This window comes from Chiloscyllium punctatum, chromosome 30, assembly GCF_047496795.1.
Source record: "Chiloscyllium punctatum isolate Juve2018m chromosome 30, sChiPun1.3, whole genome shotgun sequence".
Taxonomy (NCBI): Eukaryota; Metazoa; Chordata; class Chondrichthyes; order Orectolobiformes; family Hemiscylliidae; genus Chiloscyllium; species Chiloscyllium punctatum.
Window position 1 is genome coordinate 32948198 of NC_092768.1, and position 21069 is coordinate 32969266.

The 21069-nt window shown below is 47.3% G+C and overlaps 1 protein-coding gene across 7 annotated transcripts in view; it reads left to right on the top strand.

Annotated features, from left to right (window-relative positions):
* The window catches only part of LOC140455399 (ral guanine nucleotide dissociation stimulator-like), a 232698-nt gene that overhangs the window by 93341 nt on the left and 118288 nt on the right, over positions 1 to 21069 (top strand). For 2 of the 7 annotated variants that reach the window (XM_072550214.1, XM_072550212.1), the window contains exon 2: positions 6267 to 6372. The exons of 4 other annotated variants lie outside the window; for them this stretch is intronic. Coding sequence is in view for 1 of the 3 variants with exons in the window: in XM_072550208.1 (XP_072406309.1) it covers positions 13626 to 13727 (102 nt within the window). In the remaining 2 variants the exon portion in view is untranslated. Of the gene's footprint in view, positions 1 to 6266; positions 6373 to 13232; positions 13728 to 21069 lie in introns of those variants that run through there. One more of the 7 variants, XM_072550208.1, reaches the window with a different exon arrangement.

Sequence of the window (21069 nt, forward strand, 5' to 3'; positions counted from 1 at the left end):
ATAGAGGTTTATAAAATCATGAGGGGCATGGATAGGATAAACAGACAAGTTATTTTCCCTGGGGTGGGGGAATCCAGAACTAGAGGGCAGAGGTTTAAGGTGAGAGGGGAAAGATATAAAAGAGACCTAAGGGGCAACGTTTTCACACAGAGGGTGATGCGTGTATGGAATGAGCTGCCAGAGGAAGTGGTGGAGGTTGGTACAATTACAACATTTAAAAGGCATCTGGATGGGTATATGGATAGGAAGGGTTTGGAGGGATATGGGCCAGGTGCTGGCAAATAAGTTTAAGACATCTGGATAGGCTGGATGGGTTGGCATGAAGGGTCTGATTATGGGCTGTACATCTCTATGACTGAATGATACTTTCAGTTTGTACCTCATAGTGGCACCTGGTAGAATTTAAATTTAATTAGATTACATACAGTGTGGAAATAGGCCCTTCGGCCCAACAAGTCCACACTGACCCGCTGAAGCGCAACCCACCCAGACCCATTCCCCTATACCTAACGCTACGGGCAATTTAGCATGGCCAATTCACCTAACCTGCACATTTTTGGACTGTGGGAGGAAACCAGACCACCTGGAGGAAACCCACGCAGACATGGGGAGAATGTGCAAACTCCACACAGAGTCGCCTGAGGCAGAAATTGAACCCAGGTCTCTGGCGCTGTGAGGCAGCAGTGCTGACCACTGTGCCACCGTGCCACCCACAATGATGTAAGGAGCTGAAAGTTAGTCGTCTCAGTAATGGTGAACATGATACCATCTTCAATGGTTGGGAAAACCCATTGAGTTCACCATACTCTTCAGGGAAGGGAAATCCGCCATCCTTACTTGGCCTACTCACATGTGACTTGAGGTCCTCAGCGATGTGGTTGACTCCTAACTGCCCTGTGGGTTGGCAGAGGTAGCTAAGGACAAATAGGGATGGGCACAGAAATGTTCACCCAACCAGAGACACCCACGCCCCAGTTGAGAAGATAAATATCTTTCTGAATTCTGTCATAGTCAGAGCCATGCAATTGTGATTTCAAACCCGATCCCGTAACTTGGCTGATCGCTGGGTTGTGCTATAGTTGAGGCGGTTGCCAATACAGTGTCAAATACAATGAGGTTCTGTTCAAACCGGTGTAATTTGAATCAAGCACAGAGCCCTTTCCCTCACGTTCTGGCCAATTTATCTGATCTTCGCTGACTTGCTGATGGTTTCTAGTCTGACCTAGACTTGAAACTTCCACGGATGTTGCCCGACACGCTGTCTCCAACATCTTGTGTTTTTCCGTGTCAAAGTTTTCTTAGTCAACGTCTTCGGACGCATTACGACACGGATCTGGTGGAGGTGGGACTGGAACCCGGGCCTCCTGTTTCAGAGATAGGGACACTGCCCGCTGTGCCACAGAAGCCCTCCACGCTGACTCAGGTTAGATGCTTGACTCAGCTGTGCCTTTCCGTTGAGGCGGCAGTGAGAGACCTGATGGGCTGTGAGGCTGCCAGGTGATGTTTGGGGAGAGACAGAGCTCTCTCGGTGCCTGATAGGCTGTGAGACTGCCAAGTGGTGTTTGGGGAGAGACCGAGCTCTCTCGGTGCCTGAGTCCAGCTGTTGTGAATGAACATCTTTGACAGTTGGCCTGAAGTCCAGATGAACTCTATTAGCATGGGACGGACACACAAAGAGGCTCTCACAGCCAGTTATCTGTGGAATTGGGTATTTTGTAAAGAGCTATTGGAACGGGCTGCCCCCTCGGACACGGTGTGATCCATTTCCTCTTGCTCCATTCGGATTTAAATTGGTGGGATTGTTCCCAGAGCTGGGGCAAACTTCACTAGAACAGAGTAGCTGGGGACATGACATGTAAAGGGTGGGCTGCGTGTTTGGAGGAGAAATGATTTTGCGCATTTGGTTGCCAGAGCTCTGCATCACTGGGGCTTTGTTCCTCTCACGCCCGGGTCAGTTTGAGAAACGCCACTGCACACAGGCAGGCTGTTCAGCCCATCATCTCCGTGCTAGCACCCTTTTCTTTCTAGTTCATAAGAGTTCCTAGATGCACTCCCCTCCTGAGAGAAAAATCCTCCTCAGCTCTGCCTTAGATGGGAGACCCCCCATCCGCTGAGATTGTGTGCTCCCGGTCCCAGACTCTCTCACAAACAGGAAACCCCCTTTTATCATCGATACTCCCCCCACCCTCCTCCTGAACCCCAATGAGTGCAGGCCCTTGGACTCACCCACTCATCGTCAGACAGTCTCTCCATATCAGGGTCAACCAAGAGAACCTTCACTGTGCTGCCTCAATGTCTACTACTTCTGGGGAAAAGGAGCCAAAAGAATGTGCTGGAGACATTCAGCAGCCTGTGTTCTATTTGCCTGTGTAGATATCTGCTGAACTTGGACACTAGCTTTATGATTAGTGTATGTACCATGGTGGGTCAGTGGTTAGCACTGCTGCCTTGCAGCGCTAGGGACCCGGGTTCAATTCCAGCCTTGGGTGTGAAGTTTGCATATTCTCTCCATGTCCCTGCAAGTTTTCCCCCCTTAGTCTAAATATGTGCTTGGCCACAGTAGCATGTGCAGGTGAGGTGGGTTAGCCACGGGAAATGTTGAGGGATAGGAGGAGGTGTGGGATGCCCCTCTGAGGACTCGATGGGCTGAACAGCCTGCCCCCACACTGTGGGGGTTTTGTGATTTCGACAATGACACAGTTGAGAGCAGACATCTTCAGAGTCTGTGCGATAGCTGGCCTTGTGGGGTGACACTGCCTGAGGAAGGCAGCTTGCTATGACCTTCTGAAGAGTAATTTGAGATGAACAACAAACACTGCCAGCTATGCTCACATCCCATGAAATAAGTGGATAAGGGGCCGATCTGTATCTTAACGTTGTTGGTTCTGTGCCCGGTAATGTTTTTAACTCCCCACGCCCTCAAAAGAACAGAGAAGAAAAAAAAACAATTACCAACCTCCGTTCTTGATATTTTCAGTTGACCTTCGGCCCACCCCCCCCCCCCCCCCCCCCCCCCCACCCCCCCCACGAAGCCTTGTGGAGTAGAAGGCTGCAGAGTTACATTTACGTAGCAGCCCGGTTCAAATTCTAATTTCGCTCATGAGCCCTTGTCCTGGACTGCTCCGTGGAGAGAGAGGAAATGCCTTTCACTTCAGTCAAATCTCGTAAACACCTCAATTAAAGTTGCTCTTTGATCTTCCAATCTCAGCTCAATACATGCTCTGTCTAGACAGTTCATTCTTATCATTGAAGATGTTGTTTTTAAGCCCTGGTAATACTGCACAGTTACCCCACCCATCCCTGTGCAAGGGCAAGATATGATTAGATTAGATTCCCTACAGTGTGGATACTGGCACTTTGGCCCAACCAGTCCACACTGACCCTCCGAAGAGTAACCCACCCAGGCCCATTCTCCTCTGACTAATGCACCTTACACCATGGGCAATTTAGCATGGCCAAGTCACCTGACCTGCACATCTATGAACTGTGGGAGGAAACTGGAGCATCCGGAGGAAACCCACGCAGCCACAGGGAGAATGTGCAAACTCCACACAGACAGTCACCCGAGGCTGGGATTGAACCTGGGAACCTGGCGCTGTGAGGCAGCTGTGCTAACCAACCATATATTTCCTACATTGTGGTGACTAGGGCTAAAAGCTGCATTTAATGCCCTTCCTGGCAGGTTAGATGCCTCGGTGTCAGGGTATTTAATCAGATCGCTGACGGAAACCCTGTTGTCTTCCCTGATTTGCCCTGATGAGGTTTGGGAAGGCCAATGGAGTGTCAGGGATTCGAGGTCCCAAATAAATTGAAGCCTGTAACTCACTCCCAGATATCCATTATTCCATATATAAACCACCTGAACCCCTCGATTACATTCTAGTCTTTCACTCACTCCCAGGTATCCATTATTCTGTATAAAAACCATCTGAACCTCTCAATTAGATTCCAGTCTGTCACTTACTCCCAGGTATCCATTATTCACTATATAAACCATCTGAACCTCTCAGTTAGATTCTAGTCAGTAACTCATTCCCAGGTATCCATTATTCTAAATATAAGCCATCTGAACCCCTCGATTAGATTCTGGTCTGTAACTTACTCCCTGGTATCCATTATTCCAGATATAAACCATCTGAACCCTTCGGTTAGATTCCTGTCTGTAACTCACTCCCAGATATCCATTATTCTATATATAAACCATCTGAACCCCTCGATTAGATTCCAGTCGGTAACTCACTCCATTTTGCTGTATATACAAAATCTGTATCCCTTGAGTAGATTTCAGTGTATAACTCACTCCTAGGTATCCATTATTCTGTATATAAACCATCTGAATCCCGCGATTTGATTCCAGTCTGTACCTCACTCCCAGAAATCCATTATTCTGTATATAAACCATCTGAACCCATTGATTAGATTCTGGTCTGAAACTCACTCCCAGGTAGGTATTCATTATTCGGTATATAAACCATCTCAACCTCTCAATTAGATTCCAGTCTGTCACTCTCTCCCAGGCATCCATTGTTCCATCTACAAACCATCTGAACCATCTGTCACTCACTCCCAGGTATCCATTATTCTGTATATAAACCATCTGAACCATTCGGTTAGATTCCAGTCTGTAACTCCTTCCCAGGTATCCATTATTCTGTATATAAACCATCTGAACCCCTCGATTAGATTCCAGTGTGTAATTCACCCCCAGGTATCCATTATTCCGTATATAAGCCATCTGAACCGCTTGATTAGATTCCAGTCTGTAATTCCTTCCCAGGTATCCATTATTCTATATATAAGCCATCTGAACCCCTCGATTAGATTCCAGTCTGTACCTCACTCCCAGGTATCCATTATTCTGCATATATACCGTCTGTATACCTTGATTAGATTCCCGTCTGTAACTCACCCCCAGGTATCCATTATTCTGTATATAAACCATCTGAACCATTCGGTTAGATTCCAGTCTGTAACTCACTCCCAGGTATCCATTATTCTATATATAAACCATCTGAACCCCTCGATTAGATTCCAGTCTGTAACTCACTCCTAGGTATCCATTATTCTGCATATATACCGTCTGTATACCTTGATTAGATTCCCGTCTGTAACTCACTCCCAGGTATCCATTATTCCACAAATAAACCACCTGAACCCCTCGATTAGATTCCACTCTGTAACTCACTCCCAGATATCCATTATTCTATAGAAAAACCATCCGAACCCCTACATTAGATTCCAGTCTGTAACTCACTCCCAAGTATCTATTATTCCAGATATAAACCATCGGAACCCCTCGATTAGATTCCAGTCTGTAACTCACTCCCAGGTATCCATTATTCTGTATATATACCATCTGTATACCTTGATTAGAATCCAGTCTGTAACTCACTCCCAGGTATCCATTATTCCACATATAAACCATCTGAACCCTTCGATTGGATTCCAGTTGGGAACTTACTCCCAGATATCCATTATTCTATACATAAACCATCTGAACCCTTCGATTAGATTCCAGTCTGTAACTCACTCCCAGGTATCCATTCTTCTCTATATAAACTATCTGTATACCTTGATTAGATTCCAGTCTGTAACTCACTGCCAGTTATCCATTATTCCATATCTAAACCACCTGAACCCCTCGATTAGATTCTGGTCTGTAACTCACTCCCAGGTATTCATTATTCTATATATATATTTACCATCTGAACCATTCGGTTAGATTCCAGTCTGTAACTCACCCCCAGGTATCCATTATTCTATATATAAACCATCTGAACCCCTCGATTCGATTCCAGACTGTAACTCCCTCCCAGGTCTCGATACAGTCTTCATAAGAGTGTTGATCTGAAGGCACTAATAGAGGCCAATACTTATCGCCCTATTGCTACTGCAGAAGCATGACTGCATGGTGTTTGGGAACTGATTATTTGGCAGGTAGGACTGGTTGACAAGAGGGTGAAGGACGTGATGTTGTTGTGATAATGGGGGATGGCATTTCTTCATCAGTATGAGAGGATCTCAGATGAAAAGAACAATGTGTGAAATCTTTTTGGGGTGAACTAAGAAATAACATGAGTTGTTTCACAGCCTCACCACAAGGTCTCACAAGTGCACGCATACACAGGCACACACACACACAGCCTCACCACAACATCTCACAAAAACACACACATACACACACACACACACACACACTATTCCATATATTGTGAACCAACAGGAACCAGAGAGTAGTAATGAATGAGTTATTCTTGTGTTGGCAGGTTGTGACTAGTGGAGTACTGCAAGGAACAGTGTTATGGACTAGGCCAGACCACTTAAAACATTCTGAAGCAGGCATCCCAGACCATAAGTTTGCAATTTGCTTTGGTAAGTGTACAATGAAAATTACCCAGAGTAAGTTGGTGAGGTTGACTATCGGGTTTTAAAACAAAGATTTCTTCACAAAACTACACAATGAAACATAAAGAACAGAATAAAGAACCATTACAGAACTCAGTCTATCCAAACTAGATTTAATTATGCTGTTTGCTGACAGTCCCAATCAGCAAACCCCCTTAAAATATGGTGAGAATGGAACAAATGCTTACAGGTTGAAGTTGGAAGGGCAAAAGGAGAGAGAGTTTAGCAACCTGTTTCCAAACAGCTCACTGTTGAACTCCTAACTAGTTCGGGACTGAACTTCTCAGCTAGAGAGCTGACCACTCCCCTTTCATTCTACAGGTCACTTCCAAAACATGACCACTTTGGCCAGAAGTCTCATTGGTTTACATATAAACAAAAGGCCTCTTAAAATCCTTTCTCATCTCTGTACCAACCTAGTCACCTCACAGCCAGGAGTGGTTTATGTCCACTCTGAAGAGAACCAAGGTCACAGTATCCTTGAGGAAAGGAAAAGATTTGTGACATCAGTACCTGGGCTCCGAGTGTTCACAATGATGACAAATTATTTGGAATTTGGGATCAAGTATAACATATCCAAATTTGCAGAGGATACAAAGTTCAATGGAAATGCATATTGTGAGGAAGATATAAAACCTTTCCAGCAGGATTTAGTGATTGGGCAAGGACATGGCAAATAGAATATGATGTGGAAAAATGTGAGTTTATCCACTTTGATAGAAAGAGCAGAGTTTTTCTTAAGTGGTAAGAATTTGGAAAGTTGATGTTCAAAGGGTATCCTTGTTAATATGTTACTGAAGGCTAACAGACAGATGCAGCAAGATTAGGAAGGTTTATGAAATGTTAATCTTTAGTGCAAGAGGATTTGAATACAGGAATACTGATGTCTTGCTTCAGTTGTAAAGAAGCCTGGCGTACTGTGTGTAATTTTGGTCACCTTACCTCAGAAAAGATATTAATCTCTCAGAAAGAGTGCAAGGAAAATTCACCAGATATATTTTCGGGAATGAGGGATAGTCCTCTGACAAGAGATAGCAAAACTGGACTTGGATTCTGTCAAGTTTTAACGATATTCTGTAAGTACATTAAGTGAAAAAGTGTAACTCAGAAGAGGATAGAGTGCCTTCAAGGTCAACATGCTCATCTAGGTCTGGATCCCAGGATATGGGTGAGATTCTAAGTGAGTATTTTGCATCAGTATTTACTGCGGAGGAGGACATGGAAGCTAGGGGACTCGGGGAAACAATCCACAACACAAAAAAGAGTCCACATTACAGAAGAAGATGTCTTTAAGTAGATAAATCCCTGGGACCTAATCAGATATTTCCCAGAACTCTGTGGGAAGCTAGTGAAAAGATTGCTGGGCTCCTTGCTGAGACAATTGTATCATGAACATGGTTGAGGTGCTGGAGATTGGCTAATGGAGTACCATTATTTAGGCAAGGAAAAGTCAGGGATTTATAGACCAGAGAGCCTTACATCAGTGATGGGTAAGGGTTTTTTATTTATTCATACACAGGCTGAAGGCCAGGCCAGCATTTATTGCCCAGAGGGCAATTGAGTCAACCACATTACTCTGGGTCTGGAGTCACATGTAGGCCAGACCAGCTAAGGAAGGTAGTTTCCTTTCATAAAGGACATTCATGAACCAGAATTTTTTTTTTTCCTGCCAATAATCAATTCATGGTCATCATTAATCTATTAATTTCAGATCCTTTGTTGAATTCAAATTCCACCATTTGCCTTAGCAGGATTCAAAGCCAGGGCCCCAGGTGTATCTCTGGATTAGCAGCCCAGTGATAATACCACGAGGCCAGCAGCTTCCTAGTTGTTAGAGGAGATTCTGAGGGACAGAATTTACATGTATTTGTAAAGACAAGGACTGATTAGGGATAGGTCAATGTGGCAAACTTGATTGGGACTTTTGAAGAGGTGACTGAAAAGGTTGATGAAGGTAGAGGGGTAGACATTTTCTACATGGACTTCAGTAAGCCGGCCGACAAGGTTCCGTATGGTTAGACTGGTTATAGCAACGTTAGATCGCATGGGATCCAGGCAAAGATAGCCAATTGGAATCAAAGTTTGTGTAAAAGTAGGAGACAGAGGGTTGTGGTAAAGGGTTGGTTTTCGGACTGGAGGTGACCAGTAGTGTGCCACAATGATTGGTGCTGGGTCCGCTGCTGGGTGTCCCAGAGGTGTTCTCTGAAACGTTCCGCAAGTAGACGGCCTGTCTCCCCAATATAGAGGAGGCCACATCAGGTGCAGTGGATGCAATAGATGATGTGTGTGGAGGTGCAGGTGAATTTGTGGCGGATATGGAAGGATCCCTTAGGGCCTTGGAGTGAAGTAAGGAGGGAGGTGTGGGCGCAAGTTTTGCATTTCTTGCGGTTGCAGGGGAAGGTGCTGGGAGTGGAGGTTGGGTTGGTCGGGGGTGTGGACCTGACGAGGGAGTCATGGAGGGAGTGTACAAGACAAGACATTGGTGAGGCCACTTTTGGAATACTCTGTTCAGTTCTGGTCTCCTTCCTATTGGAAGGATGTTGTTTAACCTGAAAGGGTTCAGAAAAGATTTACAAGGATGCTGCCAGGATTGGAGGATCTGAGCTATAGGGAGAGGTTGAACAGGATGGGGCTGTTTTCCCTGGAGCGTCAGAGGCTGAGAGGTGACCTTGTAGAGGTTTACAAAATCATGAGGGGCATGGATAGGGTGAATAGCCAAGGGCATTTTCCCCACTGTAGGGGAGTCCAAAACTAGAGGGCGGAGGTTTAAGGTAGGGTGGGAAAGATTTAAAAAGGACCTAAGGATCAACTTTTTCACACACAGGGTGGTGCATGTATGGAATGATCTGCCAGAGGGAGTGGTGGAGGCTGGTACAGTTACAACATTTTAAAAGACAAGATTTAATAAGCAGAGTTGGAGGGATAGGGGCCAAATGCTGCCAAATGGGACTAGATTGATTTAGGATATCTGGTCAGCATGGACGAGTTGGACCGAAGGGTCTGTGTCTGTGCTGTACATCTCTATGACTCTCTCATAAGAGATGATCTCATTGAAACCCATAAAACATTAAAGGGACAGACAGGGTAGATGCAGATGTTTACCCAGGTGAGGGTGTCTGGGACGAGGAAAACACTTTAAAACTGAGGGGGAATCCACTTGGGTCCAAGACGAGGAGACTTTTTCCATTCGAAGATCGATGAATCTTTGGGATTTTCTCGGGATGCAGAAGCTCACTCTCTGAATGCATCTACAGCAGAAGTTGACACATCTTTGACTATCAGTGGCATGAAGAATTGTGGGTAAAAGGCTTTGAAGTGTTTGATTGGCCCCGATTGTTTTCAATGGTGGAACGTGCTCGATGGGTTAAACAGCCTTGTTTTCTTGTTTTGAAAAATACAGGCACTGGGAAGGCAGACGGAAAGGTGGTGCCGAGAGCTATCTGTCTCCCTTTGTGTCTGACCTTTGTAACACACTCTTGCCCTGAAGCCTACACCATGCACTGTCACCTTCCTCTGACCTGGCTCGCTCACCCGTGCTGGCCCTCTGTTGATTGTCATTCTGGCGGCAGCCACTGCCCTCCCGTTGGCGCTATGAAGCGAAACATCGAGCAGCCTCTGGGGAGCTGAAGGTGGGAATGACTTCTCTCAGGGGCCTGTAGGCTGGTTGGTGGCCTCACGGCAGTCTGTTGGCACATAAGACCTACTGATTCTTCCTCCCAGTTTGCACCTTCCTGTCTAACCGTTCGGATAAGATGGACTTCCTCTTGAAAATCATTGCGTCGTTTCCTTCTGTTCATTGCAAATTAACCAACTGAAACCTGGGGGTCAGGGGAGCTCTTACGAATTAGAACCATTCACCGCTAATGGAACTGCTGTTCCCTCTTTCTTATTTTTGCTTCTCTTCTGTTCCTGCTAAGTGCGGGAGAAACCTTTAGATGGCATCAGGCCAGAAAAAGCCATTCAGCCCATCATCCCTGTGCCAGCTCTTCGAAAGATCCATTCAGTTGGACTCACTGACAGGATCTATCAACAGGGCCCTTTCAAGTTTATCCGATTCCATTTGAAATCGTTATTGAATCTGCTTCCACTGTCCTATCAGGCAGCACATTTCAGCTGACAATAAAATGTATTAAGACAGCTCCCCTCCCCAGACTCTCTGCTGGTTCTTCTACCTTTTATGCAAAGTTTTGCTGCTTAGAAACAAAATACTTCTCCCACTAGTCTTTTGAAGCTGACCTGATTTGATGCAGTGCTGCATCGTCAGAGGGTCACTGCACTGTGTCCAAAATCCATTCACAGGATGAGGACATCTCTGGTTAGGCCAGGATTTATTGCCCATCCCTAATTGCCCAGAGGGCAGTTAAGAGTCAACCATATTGCTGTGGGTCTGGAGTCACATGTAGGCCAGACCAGGTAAGGATGGCAGTTTCCTTCCCTAAAGGGCATTCGTGAACCAGATGTTCTTTTTCCCTAGCAGTCGGCAGTGGATTCATGACTTGGAGGTGCCAGTGTTGGATTGAGGTGGATAAAGTTTAAAAAAAAAATCACACACCACCAGGTTATAGTCCAACAGGTTTATTTGGAAGCACTAGCTTTTGGAGTGCTGCTCCTTCATCAGGTGGTTGTGGAGCACGATGAAGGAGCGTCGCTCCGAAAGCTAGTGTGCTTCCAAATAAACCTGTTGGACTATAACCTGATGGTGTGTGATTTTTTCAACAATGGATTCATGGTCATCATTAAATGCTTGAATTCCAGATTGTTGTTGAATTCAGGTTTCACCACCTACCTTCTCTTATTTCAAAAATATACTTTATTCATGAAAGAAACACTTTAAGATAATATATATATTATATTGCACACAGACACACATGTGGTTCGGCTTTGCACAGTAGCAAGTCAAGGAAACAAATGTTGGAAACAGAAAAGCTCAGCAGGTCTGGCAGCATCTGTGCAGAGAAATCAGAGAATCAGGAATGATTCTCAGCAAGGGTCACCCGACCTGAAACGTTAACTCTGATTTCTCTTCACAGACGTGGACACAGTGCAGTGACCCTCTGACGATGCAGCACTGCATTAGTCAGGTCAGCTCCAAAAGACTAGTGGGAGGAATTATTTTGTTTCTAAACAGCAAAACCTTTTTGCATAGAGGGAGGAGAGCCAGCAGAGCGTCTGGGGTGGGGAGCTGCATTTATACAGTATATTGTCAGCTGAAAGGCGCTGCCTGATAGGACAGTGGAAGCAAATTCAATAACGATTTCAAATGGAATCGGATAAACTTGAAGGGCCCTGTTGATAGATCATGTCAGTGAGTCCAACTGGATGGATCTTTCAAAGAGCTGGCACATAGACGATGGGCTGAATGGCTCTTCACAGATGTGGCCAGATCTGCTGAGCTTTTTGCAACAACTTCTATCTTTGTCTCTGGGTTTACAGCATCCGCAGTTCTTTCAGTTTTAAACAAGCATTGGATTTGGGTTCCATCCACACAAGCCAAGCACCAGTCTCTGACGCAGGGAAGACTACATTTAGATACATTTGAGGCACTGGGACGGTCCGATAACTAACTCAGGTTGTAGGTTTGCTCGCCGAGCTGGTAGGTTTGTTCTCAGACGTTTTGTCACCATGCTAGGGAACATCATCAGTTAGCCTCCGGTGAAGAGCTGGAGTTAGTGACCCACTTTCTATTTATGTGTCTTGGTCTGTTTATGGGTGGGTGATATCATTTCCGGTTCTGTTTCTCAGAGGTTGGTAAATGGAGTCCAAATCGATGGGTTTATTGATGGAGTTCCGGTTTGAATGCCAGGCCTCAAGGGATTCCTGTGCGTGTCTCTGTTTTAGCCTGACCTAGGATGTGTGTGTTGTCCCGATTAAAGTGGTGTCCTTCTTTGTCTGTGTGTAAGGATATCAGTGGTAGTGGGTCAGGCTTTTTGGTGGCTAGTTGGTGCTTGTGTAAGCTGGTGGATAGTTTGCTGCCTGTCTGTTCGATATAGTGTTTGACGCAATCCGATAATAGAATGGACCGTTTCTGAACTCTAGTCCACAGAAGTATAGAATCCCTACAGTGTGGATACAGGCCCTTTGGCCCAACAAGTCCACACTGACCCTCCAAGTAGTAACCCACCCAGACCCATCCCCCAAATCTATTATTCTACATTTACCCGTAACTAATGGGCCTAACCTACACATCCCTGAACATTATGGGCAATTTAGCATGGTCAGTTCACACTAGCCTGCACATCTTTGGACTGTGGGAGGAAACCAGAGCACCCAGAGGAGACCCACGCAGACACCGGGAGAAAGTCACCCGAGGCTGGAATCGAACCCGGGACCCTAGTGCTGTGAGGCAGCAGTGCTAACCACTGGGCCACCATGCCACCTCTGAAACATTACCAGGGTCTCTGGGTAAATACTGGGTGAAGACTGCAGAGTGTGGTGCTGGAAAAGGGCTTGTGCCCGAAACGTTGATTCTTCTGCACCTCAGATGCTGCCTGAGCAGCACCACACTTTCAACTCTCTGGGTTAACAGCCAAGCGATAATGCCATTGGGCCATCATCGTAAATACACCATCCTATAAAACATCTGAGGCAATAAAACCCATTCAGTCGAGAGTATTCAAGACGTGCAGGGGAGTTGAGCCGGCACCTGGGAACCATTTAACCTGGCCACCTGTGGAGTGCCGGTGACCTTGCTGTAAGTCGGAGACGACTTCCTTCCCTCCTGCCAGCCGAGTTAGTTCCTGTTTTTCTGGTTCAGCAAGTGCCGACCTGTTTAGCTGCCTCTTCACGCTGCGAGCTCCTCTCTCTCTCTCTCTCTCTCTCTCTCTCTCTCTCTCTCTCTCTCTCCGTCTCTCCGTCTCTCCTGTGGGGCCCAGCTCCAGGATACCGACTTGTACCGGAGCGAGCAGAGGGGGTGGGGGTGGGGTCCTCACACCGGGCTGTCGGTGTCGAGAGAGACGAAGACACCACCCCCTCCCAGCCCCAAACCCCCTCAACCCCCGCACAGCTGGCAGCTGAAACCCGAGAGGGGTCTGTGCCCGCCTGGGTTCCGGACTGTGTGTGTGGTTGGAGAAGGCGTCTGGCTCACTGCCTGCCCGAGGTGGTGTGCCTTCCCAGCATCCCCGGGGGCGATGCTCCGCTCTCGGTGCTCGATGGATGCCCTCTCCCGGCTTTGCCCTCCGTGAGGTGGGGGTACGACACCCCCCCCTCCCAACCCCCCCCAAATGGACGAGGATGAAGTCAACCTGAGAATATGCGGCTTGCTGGGAATCCGGAGGGTACCCAGAGGTGTTGGAGGGACACGGTGGTACTGCAACTTGGACCTGGTAGGTGGGCAAGGGGGAGGGATTGGGGGTGAGGGGGTGTCCCAAGGGTGTCGTGCAGCCACACTTTACCTCGCTTCGCTGCCTTTGAGGGGCCAGCCACGTCTCAGTCCGGTCTGTCAACCTGAAGATGTGAGAACAGACTACGGTCTCACAGGGCACAGAGAATACTGCACTGTCAGAGGGTCAGTACAGAGGGAGTGCCGCACCAGTAGGGGGTCAGTACAGAGGGAGTGCCACACAGTCAGAGGGTTAGTACTGAGGGAGTGCTGCACTGTCGGTGGGTCAGTACTGAGGGAGTGCCACACCGATAGGGGGTCAGTACTGAGGGAGTGCCGCACTGATAGGGGGTCAGTACTGAGGGAGTCCCGCACTGATAGGGGGTCAGTACTGAGGGAGTGCTGCACTGTCAGAGGGTCAATGCTGAGGGAGTGCCGCACTGTCGGTGGGTCAGTACAGAGGGAGTGCCACACCGGTAGGGGGTCAGTACTGAGGGAGTGCCACACTGATAGGGGGTCAGTACTGAGGGAGTGCCGCACTGATAGGGGGTCAGTACTGAGGGAGTGCCGCACTGATAGGGGGTCAGTACTGAGGGAGTGCTGCACTGTCAGAGGGTCAATGCTGAGGGAGTGCCACACCGGTAGGGGGTCAGTACAGAGGGAATGCTGCACTGTCAGAGGGTTAGTACTGAGGGAGTGCTGCACTGTGAGAGGGTCAATGCTGACAGAGTGCCGCACTGTCAGAGGGTCAGTACTGAGGGAGTGCCGCACTTTTGCAGGGTCAGTACTGTGGGAGTGCTGCACTGTCGAGGGTCAGTACTGAGGGAGTGTTGCACTTTCGGAAGTTCACTACTAAGGACGTACTGTTTTGTCAAAGATGTAGTACTGTGGGACATGAATTTCAGTGTGCAGTCCAAATTTATTCCCTCAAATAATGCCCATAAAATGGCGAATCGACTTATTAATAGTTTGCTGTGTATGACGATTTGCTGTGTCCCTACTGAGTGCTGCGATTTCCACAGTACAATGACAACAACTCCTCCAATGTCATACACCGTCTGTGACATACATTGCGACCTCCTGAGATGCGAAAGGTGCTTTATAAATTTTGTGTCTGACACCAACACCGCTGTGAGATGGAGCCAATGGGGCACACACGTGTGATATTTCCTCCTTTCGCTCCGTGATCATTTATTTGTGATCGGTCATTGAGATGTTGCTTGGGATGTTTTTGACAACAAAGATTGCGCACACATCTATGTTTGAAAGAGTCAGTGGCCTGAGGCGATATCTCGTATTTCCACGATGGTTGAGTCTCCTCTGTGTTTTTGTCAGATCATGAGTGGGCCAGCCGTTTATCACGTGCAGTGCTACAGTGTTGAGCTCTTTAAAACAATCGCGTTCTTAGAAACGTACATAGTATGCTGCCAAGCAACCCTTTAAGACAAACTTTATTTTTGGATAGGATCTCTGAGTTCCAAGTCAACATTGGCAGAAAATAAGGGCCGTTGTGATGTCATGGGGGTCAATGATTGTGGCGGCCATGTTTGTTTTAGGAGTGGAAACTCCGCCATCCAAATGTCTGTGCTTTTTGATCATTTCACATCGTGAGCGTGAGGTCCTCAGTAATGTGGGCTGGCTGGATTAACTGGAGAATGTTAAGGGGTGATTGAATCGAAATGGCAAGAATCGTCTATGATCGTTGACAAGTAACAAGAACTTGAAACGGTTCAGAAAAGATTTATGCAGATGTTGTCAGGGTTGGAGGATTTGAGCTACAGGGAGAGGCTGAATAGGGGCTAGGGCTGTTTTCCCTCGAGCACCAGAGGCTGAGGGGTGACCTTATAGAGGTTTATAAAATCATGAGGGACATGGATAGGATAGATAGACAAGGTCTTTTCTCTGAAGTGGGGGAGTCCAGAATGAGAGGGCATAGGTTCAGGTGAGAGGGGAAAGATTTAAAAGTAGCTGAAGGGGGCAACTTTTTCACACAGTGGGTGGTGTGTGTATGGAATGAGCTGCCAGAGGAAGTGATGGAGGCTGGTACAGTTACAACATTTAGAAGGCATCTGGATGGGTACATGAATAGGAAGGTTTTGGAGGGATATGGGCCAAGTGCTGGCAAATGGGACTACATTAGTTTGAGATATCTGATTGACTTTCGTGAGTTGGACCGAAGGTTCTGTACATCCGTGCTTTACACTTCTGTTTCTCGCAGGAGAGTCGACATTTCGAGTATAAGCTCGACATCAGGAATCAGAACTTGCGCTTGAAACGTCGATTCTCCTGCTCCTTAGAAGCTGCCTGACCTGCTGTGCTTTTCCAGCACCACACTTTTTGACTCTGATCTCCAGCATCTGCAGTCCTCAGTTTCTACCACCTCTATGACTCTATAATTCTCTGAATCACAGAAATATTTCGGTGCTGGAGGAGTCCATTTGGTTCATTGTGTCTGTGGAATAGGTCGAATTGCTGTAGTCCCACTCACTCATTAGGTAGGTAGAGAGAGAGAGAGAGAGAGGATCAGCGGTGGTTTAATCTGAAGATCACCAGGTCTCAAGCCAGGGGAGAGGTTGAGATGAAGAGTCCGTCATGGCAATTGCAGGAATTGAACCCATGGCTGTAGGCCTCACTGTGCATCGCAAACCAGCCGTCCAGCCAAATGGGGCTGTCCCAGCTCTCTCAGCAGGCTGACCTGGCCCCAATCCCCTGCTGTTTTCCCCTTAACCCTCCGTAATGATTCCACTTCAACAGTCATTAAATAATGCCGTGTTGAATACCTCAATTGGACCTGGCTGCACCACACAACCAGACAACGCCTTGATTACTTGTTGTGATCGACAGTGCACCTCCCTGCACTTTGGTGAAACAAACAAGATCAAGACATATACAATTAAACATCGGGCCTGCGTAGTGAGAGACATGGTGGTTCAGGTACACCGTTCTATGCATCACATGTAGACAGGATGGTTAAGAAAGCGAATTGGTGCTATAGCTGACAATAAAGATTAGAGTAGATTCCCTACAGTGTGGAAACAGGCCCTTCAGCCCAACAAGGCCACACCAACCCTCTGAAGAGAAACCCATTTCACTCTGACTAATGCACCTAATACTATGGGCAATTCACCTGACCTGCACATCTTTGGACTGTGGGAGGAAACCCACGCAGACACGGGGAGAATGTACAAACTTCACACAGACAGTCACCTGAGGCTGGAATTGAACCTGGGTCCCTGGCGCTGCGAGGCAGCAGTGCCAACCACTGAGCCACCGTGGTTAGCACTGCTATATCTAAAGGGATCTTGATCAGTTGAGCCAGTGGGCTGAGGAGTGGCAGATGGAGTTTAATTTGGATCAATGCGAGGTATTTCACTTTGTTAATAAGGGCACAACCTACGCAGTTAATGGTAGAGCCCTGGGTATTACAGAGTCATAGAGATGTCCAGCACGGAAACAGACCCTTCAGACCAACTTGTCAGCGCTGAGCAGATTTGTTGTTGAACAGAGACCCAGGGGGTTCAGGTACATAATTCTTTGAAAGTGGAGTCACATGTAGACAGGGTGGTTAAGAAGGTGTTTAGCACGTTTGCCTTCATTGCTCAGTCGTTTGAGAATAGGAGTTGGGACGTCATGTTGAGGTCGTACAGGGTGTTGATGAGGCCTCTTCTGGAGTACTGTGTCTCGTTCTGGTTGCCGTACTATAGGAACGATATGATTAAGCTGGAGAGAGTTTTGAAAAGAGTTAGATGGATGTTAGATTAGATTAGATTACTTACAGTGAGGAAACAGGCCCTTCGGCCCAACAAGTCCACACCGCCCCGCCGAAGCGCAATCCACCCATACCCCTACATCTACCCCTTACCTAACACTATGGGCAATTTAGCACGGCCAATTCACCTGACCAGCACATCTTTAGACTGTGGGAGGAAACCGGAGCACCCGGAGGAAACCCACGCAGACACGGGGAGAATGTGCAAACTCCACACAGTCAGTCGCCTGAGGCGGGAATGCCACAAGGATCAGTGCTGGGTCCTCTACTTTTTGTCATTTACATAAATGATTTGGATGTGAGCATAAGAAGTACAGTTAGTAAGTTTGCAGAGGACACCAAAATTGGAGGTGCAGCGGACAGCGAAGAGGGTTACCTCAGATTACATCAGGATCTTGACCAGATGGGCCTATGGGCTGAGAAGTGGCAGATGGAGTTTAATTCAGATAAATGCGAGGTGCTGCATTTTGGGAAAGCGAATCTTAGCAGAACTTATACACTTAATGGTAAGGTCCTAGGGAGTGTTGCTGAACAAAGAGACCTTGGAGTGCAGGTTCATAGCTCCTTGAAAGTGGAGTCGCAGGTAGATAGGATAGTGAAGAAGGCGTTTGGTATGCTTTCCTTTATTGATCAGAGTATTGAGTACAGGAGTTAGGAGGTCATATTGCAGCTGTACAGGACATTGGTTAGGCCACTGTTGGAATATTGCATGCAATTCTGGTCTCCTTCCTATCAGAAAATGTTGTGAAACTTGAAAGGGTTCAGAAAAGATTTACAAGGATGTTGCCAGGGTTGGAGGATTTGAGCTACAGGGAGAGGCTGAACAGGCTGGGGCTGTTTTCCCTGGAGCATTAGAGGCTGAGGGGTGACCTAATAGAGGTTTACAAAATTATGAGGGGCATGGATAGGATAAATAGGCAAAGTCTTTTCCCTGAGGTCAGGGAGCCCAGAACTAGAGGGCATAGGTTTAGGGTGAGAGGGGAAAGATATAAAAGAGACCTAAGGGGCAACTTTTTCATGCAGAGGCTGGTACATATATGGAATGAGCTGCCAGAGGATGTGGTGGAGGCTGGTACAGTTGCAACATTTAAGAGACATTTGGATGGGTATATGAATAGGAAGGGTTTGGAAGGACATGGGCCGGTTGCTGGCAGGTGACTCGATTGGGTTGGGATATCTGGTCGGCATGGACCAGTTGGACTGAAGGCTCTATTTCCATGCTGTACATCTCTGACTCTATGAGAAGCTGAGAATCTTTCACTGGAGTGTAGGAGGTGGAGGGGTGACCTCATAGAGGTTTATAAAATCATGAGAGGCATAGATCAGGTGAATGCAGTGTCTTTTCCCTCGGCTGGGGGATTTCAAGTCTGGGGGACATGTTTTTAAGGTGAGAGGAGGTAGATTTTAAACGTACATGAGGGGTGATTTGGTTTTTACACCGAGAGTGGTTCGTGTGCGGAATGAACTTCCTGAGGAAGTGGTGGATGTGGGTGCAGTTGCAATGTTTAAAACATATTGGGATAAGTACGTGAATAAGAAAGGTTTGGAGGGGTATGGGCCAGGAGCAGGCAGGTGGGACTAGTTTAGTTTGGGATTAGGGGTGGACATGGACAGGTTGGACGGAAGGGTCTGTTTCCGTGCTGTCTGACTTTATAAGGCAATGAAAGCAGATGCAATTAGTTTCAGAAACCGGATTGCCGTGGCTCAGCAAGCTTCCTTTCCCAGTCCCTTTGGCCACCTCAGAGGGCAAGGGCTTCTATGTCTTAGAGACACAGGAGAAGACCACAATCTGAACGTTCCCCTGCAAACCATTTAACCCCCTGACATGGAAATAGATCCTTGTCCCTTCACTGTTCATGGGGCAAATCCCAGAAACTCTTTTCTTCACAGCTCTGTGGGTGTCTCCACACCTGAAGGGCTGCGGTGGTTGAAGAAGTTGGCTTACAGGGACCTTCTCGAGAATAATTAGATTTGGGCGACAAGTTGTTTCCTACAGCCAGTGATTCCCACGACTGTTACTTTTATTAAAAAAACGACGAAGTGGTGGAGGCTGGTACAATTACATTGTAAAGGCATCTGGATGAATCATAGAATCCCTACAGCATAGAAACAGGCTATTCGGCCCAGCAAGTTCACACTGACCCTCCGAGGAGTAACCCACCCACACCCATACCCCTATATCTACACCTGACTAATGCACCTAACCTACACATCACTGGACGCCAGGGGAATTTAGCACAGCAACTCACCCTAACCTGCACATCTTTGGATTGTGGGAGGAAACCGGAGCAAACAGGGGGAGACGAAGCAAACTCCACACAGACAGTCATCCAAGGCTGGAATCGAACCCAGGTCCCTGGCGCTGTGAGGCAGCACTGAGCTAACATGCCACCGTAACAGCTATATGAATAGGAATGGTTTGGAGGGATACGGGCCAAACGCTGGCAAGTGGGACGAGATGGATTTAGGATATCTGGGTCAGCATGGACAAGTTGGACTGAAGGGTCTGTTCCTGTGCTGTATGACTCATGAGGAGAAAGATTGCTCAGGCAAGCGAGACTCATTGAGTGACACTTTGGAAGGCGCGATGAGCTGAACAGCCTGCCTCTGTGCTCTAATGTTCTGCAGCAAAGAGTCTAATTCACAATTTGGCCAATTGCTGCAATCATTCCCGCTTGTGAATCTTAAGACGCCCGCACGCAATTCAGTCACAGTCCCGGTCTTTCCAAGGATCGCACCATGAGTTTTGGTGACGCCCAATCTGTGTGAAGGCCCGGGCACCCTCAACAGCATGCGGGGAGAGCTTTCCATCCCTCGGTTATATCCACTCTCTGCCTGGTCGGGGCCTGGGGCCAGCCTGGATCTCGGGCCCTGCAGCCAAGTGTGGGGAGAGCATCGACACAGTCAAAGTTCTGTCAGACTCTTGTTCGCTTCAACACAGTTAACTCTCATTTTTCTTAACTCTAGAGAATAGAGGTCTGGCAGTAACAGCAAGGGTTTACAGAGGGAGAGGTGGAAGGGATGCGACATGAATAGGAAGGGCTTATGGGCCAGATGCTGGCAAATGGGACTAGATCAGGTGAGGATATCTGGTCGGTATGTACTAGTTGGACCAACGGGTCTGTTTCTGTGCTGTACGTCTCTGTGACTCAAAGTGGTGTTGGGGTTGTCAGATCAGCCATTAAATGGTGAAGCAGACTCAATGGGCTGAATGGCCGAATTCCGCTTCTATGTCTTAGGGCCTTGTATGTATTTATAGATCTGACGTTACTATAGATAACATTAATGGTAATAAAATCTATATATGTGAAACCTATTATAGATTTATAGATAAATCCTATCTGGTGTATATTAGAGTCAGTGGTTTCTCCCTGGACTGAGGCGTATCTCAGATGGAGGATTTTGTCGGCAGGATTTCTGGGGAATGCTTCAGTAGATGGTGTGACTGTTATCGCTGTCCCCCTGCTGACCCATCCTTGGTGATCACGCCCTGTTGTCTCTGTCCCCCTGCTGACCCATCCTTGGTGATCACGCCCTGTTATCGCTGTCCCCCTGCTGACCCATCCTTGGTGATCAC